Source organism: Sinocyclocheilus grahami, unplaced genomic scaffold (genome assembly GCF_001515645.1).
Source record: "Sinocyclocheilus grahami isolate Dianchi unplaced genomic scaffold, SAMN03320097.WGS_v1.1 scaffold170.1, whole genome shotgun sequence".
NCBI lineage: Eukaryota > Metazoa > Chordata > Actinopteri > Cypriniformes > Cyprinidae > Sinocyclocheilus > Sinocyclocheilus grahami.
In genome coordinates this window covers 1,023,090-1,030,093 of record NW_015505349.1, presented here as the reverse complement: position 1 = coordinate 1,030,093, position 7,004 = coordinate 1,023,090, and the positions used below count along the sequence as shown (strand labels likewise).

At 37.5% G+C, this 7,004-nt stretch overlaps 1 protein-coding gene across 1 annotated transcript; it reads left to right on the top strand.

Moving 5' to 3' along the window:
• The first annotated feature begins 768 nt into the window (after positions 1-768).
• LOC107593437 (draxin-like) lies at positions 769-6,271 on the top strand. The gene is made up of 7 exons (XM_016283160.1): positions 769-835; positions 4,015-4,484; positions 4,571-4,752; positions 5,054-5,168; positions 5,551-5,643; positions 5,985-6,074; positions 6,159-6,271. The coding sequence occupies exons 2-7, from the start codon at positions 4,016-4,018 to the stop codon at positions 6,269-6,271; spliced, it is 1,062 nt and encodes a 353-aa protein (XP_016138646.1). The 5' UTR covers positions 769-835; position 4,015.
• The last annotated feature ends 733 nt before the right edge of the window (positions 6,272-7,004 follow it).

Below are 7,004 nucleotides of genomic sequence, written 5' to 3'. Positions count from 1 at the left end.
GTGTGCGTGCGTGCGTGCGTGTGTGTGTGTGTGTGTGTGTGTGCGTGTGTGTGAGAGAGAGAGAGAGAGAGAGAGAGAGACAGAGAGAGATCACAGTGGAGTCAGCTGTCTTAACCGTGGCTTGTGTACTGCAAACACATACCAGCTACATCACTGTGACTGTCACGAGACTATTCCCTTTTGTGCTCTGTCTTGTCTTTACATTTATTTTGAAAGATGAAGCTTGCGATTATGGTAAGGGGGCGTTACATTTCCAACGAGTGCTTGCATAGATATATATATATATATAATTATATAATATAAATAATGTATATTGAAATATGTTTGCTTTTGCCTCTTAGCAGAGGTTTTATATTAATCTAAAATAATAATGATATAATATAAAATATTAATTTAACTCAAATATTTAAAATCCATGTATTGGTAAGTAACCGTTTTACACCCTGCTGGAGTTTGCTTTTTCTAAACTAATTGTACTAATTGTAATTGAAGACTGTATGTTCAAATTTTGAATGATAACTGATAGGCTAACTGAACATTATGGTGTAAACACATAGGCCTAAATATTTCATAAATAGTTCCTTAATGTATAACACATTTTACAAACAATATTAAACATGAACACATTTCCCAAAACCTGAACCATTCAAACCCGTCAGACTCACACCATTGTTTGAGTCAGTCTGATGAGATGCGAGGCGAGCGCTTCTTTTGTTCAGGTATTTAGGTTAGGCGACGCCCGTGACTGTCTTCAGTGAGAGCTCGAGACTTATAGAGACACGCGCGCTCATTGCGGACTGCAACCAGAAAGAACGGAGCACACAACGGAGAACAGGTGATCACTTTCGCTATTCTTTTCTCTTGAATGTTTGTTATTGTTCTTTAGTCATTATTGAGCTGTTTTGTGAAGTACGGGTCAACAATTCTGCCATATTAAAACTATTATAGATCAGTAAATGTTAATTCAGGTTTGTATAGCTGCATTAAGTAGGCTATGTCATTGTGTTAACGGTGTTGCTACAGAAATTGTTGAAACGTTATTGCTCATATAAAGTATTATATGAGATGCATAGTACAGTTGCTTCCAAAGTGAATAGTTTCAAGAGTAGGAAAAGTGGAGTCTCTCATTCCCCAATGAATTAATCATGTCACTGTTTACACAGACTAATGAGAGAAAGGGGTGAAGCTTTGATATTTTTAGGCTCCTCCTGAGCAGCATTGGCGTGCACAGCATGGGATCCTGAAATTAATAATGAACACATGATCAGCTGCATATGCAGATTTGAATAATTAAGTGCATAGGAAACAGAGAGACACTTATTATTTGTTTAATTTTCTGGTAAATTATGCCGTGCTTCAAAGAGAAATTTGTTATTGCAGCAACCTTCAAATGATTGCATTTTCTTTTTATGGTAAATTGGTTATGGGAACTAATGTTTAAAAGATACTTTTCTGAAGTTTATCAGTTAGTGCCTCCTGCAATTTGTAATATTTTCATAAAACTGTGCTGCCATACACTCTAAAAAATGCTGGGTTAAATACAACCCAGTGCTGGGTAAAATAGGGACAACCCCAGCAATTGGGCTGTTTTGACCCAGCGGTTGGGTTACTAACCAGAAGGTTGGGTTAAACATTTAACAACCCAGCACTGGGTTGTATTTAACCCAGCATTTTTTAGAGTGTATATGATGATTTTACACCAACATCTGGAAAAGTTAAACTAAACCGAATCATTTTCCAGTAAATCTTTCAACATCCTCAGGCTTTATCTATAGCATCCAAATCATAAGCTCTTAGTTAACTCTCCAAGTTTTGCCGTTCATATATGTAAATGCAGCAGCAGTTGGGAAATGTTGGATTTATCACAACTCTAGTCTGTCAGTAGCCTACATGAAAGCTAAATTTGCTTGTTTAATTAGTCACACTCATCTGCTCAGTGTGTATAATCCATTTTCTGAGGATAAAAATCCATTGGCTTGGATCAGTTCTCTTCATCCTCATCTCTAAGATGCTTAGAAAAATTGCAGTTAGAGCGAGTGCGCTTACATGTCTGTTTGAATATTATATTGTAACAAGTCAGATAGGGAATATAACACTTTTAAACTCCCCCAGACACCATTGCTTATGCAGAATCTTTGCCCAACATTTATTCAGTGCTGTCCAGTGGTGTCAAGATCAAAGACCCAATGTAGAGCTTGGCACAACTCCCAAAGCTATGCAAATGTTCACAAAAGGAAGAGCAACATAACGTCAAATGGTCTGTCTTGCTGCTTTGCTTTGGTTTATTTCAAGACATTATTTTTCCTACAAGCTTGTGGTGAGACCAGGTGGTTTTTTGAAGATCTTATGTTTGAATAAGAGGGAATCTTCTGCCCATCTACATTTAGCTGTCTCAAAGCCAGTAACTCAATCTAAATTAATTGTTTGTACTGTGACTCAATGCTTAAAATAAGAACAGATTTTTGGAGACTTGCATTATATTACAGTTTCCTTTTTTCACTGCATTTTATCAGGTCATCATCATATTAAGGAATATGAATCTTTATATTAATAAAAAAATCATAATCATATGAAATAATTTATTCCTGTGTTAACAAAGCTGAGTTCTCAGCAGCCATTACTCTGGCTTCAGTGTCACATGATCCTTCAGAAATAATTTTAAAACGCTGATTTGGTGCTCAAAAAACATTTCTTATTATTAACAGTTTTGATTCTAGTGCTTCTTAATATTTGTTTCTGGATTATTTTATGAATAGAAAGTTCAAAAGAACAATATTTATTTGAGATAGAAATAAATAACATTATAAATGTCTTTACTGTCACTTCAGTCTAATAATGCATCCTTGTTAAATAAAAGGAGGAATTCAGTCCAAAAAAATAAACAAATAAATAAATCTTACTCACCCAAAAGTTTTGAATAGTAGTAAATAGTGATTCATTATTATTTAAAGGGATCATATGATGTTGCTAAAAAGAACATTATTTGGTGTATTTGGTGTAAGGAAATGTGTTTATGCGGTTTAAGGTTCAAAAAACACATTCTTTTCCACATACTGTACATTATTGTTTCTCCTCTATTCCTTTCTGAAACGTGTCGATTTTTACAAAGCTCATCGGTCTGAAAAGCGAGGTATGCTGTGATTGGCCAGCTATCCAGTGCGTTGTGATTGCCCGAATCCCTCAAGCGTGTGATGGAAATGTTACGCCCCTACCATACTGTGATGCCTTGTCCCGGCTGGAGCGACAAGACAAAAACATTAAAACCCATTATAAACGAGCCGTTTGTTGCATCCAGTGGGGACATAATTATACTGTCTTTTTACGTGTTGCGTTGCATCGTGCTGCGTAAACATAAAACCATGTCTGCATTTGTGATCGGAGAAATGACAAACAACAAGCACTTCTCTACACTGCTCAAAACTCGCGTTTGAATCGTCAGTGGCAAATTCTTTAAATATAAAAAACGTACTTACAGTCTGTGAGTCAGAACAGCCGGCATTGTAGTCTACTCTTCCAGGATCAGGAAACAGTCCTCCATAAAATGTGCTGCACACATCTGCATATTTGGGTTGAAGTGTTCTGGAACAGTGTTGTACATACAACTTAACCACTGATTTCTAGTCGTGTCCTCTTTTGGAAAGCCAAACAAAGTAGTTTCGCTTTCACAACGAAACACACACAGCATCTTCACAACATGGCAGCGGCGGTGGCAGCAACAATAAAGTTACACCTTCTTTCTTTGCGTGAACATTTGGGCGGCGTTATGCGAATCTTCCCACATCGTGATGTAGACATGTGGGGGCGTGTTAGAACGAGTCGTTTCAGGAGGGCGTTGACCAGTCTTAACTTTTATAAAGAATATCTCTTTTGGTTTGAGACTTTAGTCTTTGCAACTTTAGGGATCTTATCTATTCACGAACAGCTTGTAACACTCCAAAGAGAAAGGAAAACTTGAAATCGCATCATATGACCCCTTTAAAGCTGTATTATTTGTTTAATCTTTTCTACCCCTAGAATGGTGGCTTTATGTTGGTATTTCGGCTCATTTCTCCTCCTTGGCATGGTGACCATGACACTGAGCACCGAAACGGGCCACAATTCAGCCATGGAATTCTTCAGCGACAATGTCATTATCACGCCCAGGCCAGAGGCTTCCATACATCAACACAGTCATCACAGGAAGTACAGAGGTCGCAAGGAGAGGATGACAGCAGGTCAGCTCAGAGAAAGGCCCCGCATTACTGTGTTCCACACCCAAAATGAAGGGCCAGACCTGGAAGGCCTCAGTCCCGTCTGCTTAGAGATGGAGCCAGGAGATAAAAGACAGGTAATCACTCCAAAAAAGAGGACCTCCATGGGGTTTGATTATTTAATTCCAGAGCAAATGAATATCTCTCCTGGTGCTGAGACTCCTGAGAAGGCAATGAGACGTCCCACTGGTCGCAATGTGTTCGGAGGGCACATTGTTAGGACTCATGATGAAGGTAAAAGAAACTCTCAAACTTTCCAAAGTAAAACTCCTTTATAAATGCCTTTTTTTAATTATCTGCTTGGCATTTTCTTTGCATAGTGTCTTTGGCATCAGGGAAGAAACGGAGGCTTTCTTTTGATCAAAGGCTCAATAAAAACTCCTTTGGGAGTCCCACAGAGCCAGTGTTTCCTGCAGCTACTGTTGGCTCCTTCATATCGCTAGTAACTGCAGCAGTTGGTGGGGAGCCCTCCACAAAGCCAACCCCCTCCAGTAAACCACAGGTAACCATCATCTAGCTGTTCAGTCTTTTCAGTCACACTGATTAAAAAAATATCTCAGCTTCTCATCTATCAGTGTCTAGAAACATGCTTAGTAAAATTGAATCCCAATGAACCACATTATGAAGGATAATAGGTTCATGCCATCAATTAAATTCACACATTAATCAATTTCTTGTTTTATTGGCTCAAAAAGGTATAAAACAGACCAGGATTAACAAATGATTTACATTCATATGAAAAAGTGTAATTTCAACACCTCATATAGTGGCATGAATACTAAATATGTTGTTTTGTACTTCAGGTCGGAAGTTATTCAGGTGGAGATGTGACGCCCACTTTCAACGTGGCATTCTTCGACTGGACCGATTATGAAGATATGAGGCCTGCACACAAAAAGCAATTTTCTAAGAGGCGAGGTAGGTAAATGTTTCATATACAAATAGAGATATTTTGTTCTGTTTTTTTGTTTGTGAGTTTTAATGTTGGGAGATTCAGTTTTTAAGTATGCTTGCTTTGAAATGGTGACCTGAGATAATCTGTGCATGTTTTGCAATATATGCTACATCGTTTCTCAGAATAATGTGTATTGCTTTACATTTGGGAACACAGGAATGAGCCATTTAGGACTATTAGGCACATTTTCCCCCATACCTCATCAGTCTCTGCATGGAAAACGCCAAATGTCAAATTCCCTAATGTGTAAAAATGAAATGTAGTAAATGTTATTAAGATGTTACTTAAATTTAAGATGGTAAAATACAAATATACTCATAATGCCATTGCTCTGTTTCTATCCAGGTTCTGACAAACAGGCCACAAAAAGCCCCAGCTCTGAGCTTGTGACACTTACATCAGATAAGAGCTGCAAACATCACCTAGATTGTCTGCCAGGTGACGTTTCCCACATGCATTTCTCTTTGTAATTTGAGTAATTATAATGTAATGTACTACCACAGAAGATTTTTTAATAATACTTTTATTCAGCAATAACTTATGAAATTGATCAAAAGTGACAGTAAAGACATTTATAATGATACAAAAGATATTTTGTATCATTATTTCTGTTTTTACTGTATTTTTGATCAAATAAATTCAGCCTTGGTGAGCATAAGAGACTTATGTTCAAAAACATTCAAAATCTTTCCGACCCCAGTAGTATTATTCAAAGTCAAATCTGATTAAGTGAAATAAATGATGACACCATTTTTACCTCTTTCTCATGAACTTTTCAGGGTCTTGCTGCAATCTCAGAAAACATGTATGTGAGCTTCACAACCGCGGCTTCAACAACAAGTGCTATGATAGCTGCATGTGTGAGGAAGGTGAGCAAGTGTTTTTGGACTGACTGTTACTCATGCTGACAAAGTAGAACCCGTATTTAAAATGTTCCTTCCCTGTTTTTACAGGGCTTCGGTGCTATGCTAAATTACACAGGCATTACCGCATCACACGCAAAAAGGGAAAATGTGTTGATCCTGAGGGTATAAGCTTAAACCGTGGCATGTTCATTATTGTTTAAACGAGGCAGGAGAATTTGTCATATTTTCCATTCCAAATTCATGTGATTATATTTTCCACTGTGTTGGAACATTTTATATTCATTCTTATCCATGTTTATGTGTAGCCTATGATTGCTTTCTTAGATATAATTCTTTCTGAAATTTGTAAAACAGCAATATGCATAAGACTGATTGTGATATTTGCAAGAGAACATACGTATACCTGCAAGACCAGCTGATTCAAATGAATGAAAATGAGCTACAGTGTTATGATATGTGTGGTATTAAGATTGAGAGACATGTCAATGTGGAACATAAAAATTTGTAACAGTTATTGCATGTAGACATAAGTAATTGTATGTATTTTGTGTTTGTGTTCATGTGGTTGAGTGTTGAGTTGTTGGCATCACAGTGGAACAGTAGTGAATAGATGGACTTGAGCATGCAAAGACAGTCTAATGTTGCGACTGCAGCGTCTGCCAGGTCCCCAGTCCTTCCAATCAGACGAGCAGCTTTGGAATGGACACACAAAGAAGGACACAAGTGAGATCTCCATCTCAGATTATTAAACCATTAAATCTTCCTTTCAGCTCAAATCTGAATTACTCTACAACTACTTTGTGCTATGCTGAAATAATGCTTCTCATCATGTTCACTGACAGCCATGTATTTGTTATTGTAGGAGAAATATTGTGCTTTGCTGATTTGACACCGGCAGTATGTTTTGTAATATTCACCACCACCATCACATCT

What these genes read in the sequence shown, in the direction of transcription:
- LOC107593437 (XM_016283160.1), top strand. Translation starts at nt 4,016, where the DNA reads ATGGTGGCTTTATGTTGGTATTTCGGCTCATTTCTCCTCCTTGGCATG. An exon ending in TGTTAGGACTCATGATGAAG is followed by an intron (nt 4,485 to 4,570) that starts GTAAAAGAAACT and finishes TTCTTTGCATAG; the next exon opens with TGTCTTTGGCATCAGGGAAG. An exon ending in GCAATTTTCTAAGAGGCGAG is followed by an intron (nt 5,169 to 5,550) that starts GTAGGTAAATGT and finishes GTTTCTATCCAG; the next exon opens with GTTCTGACAAACAGGCCACA.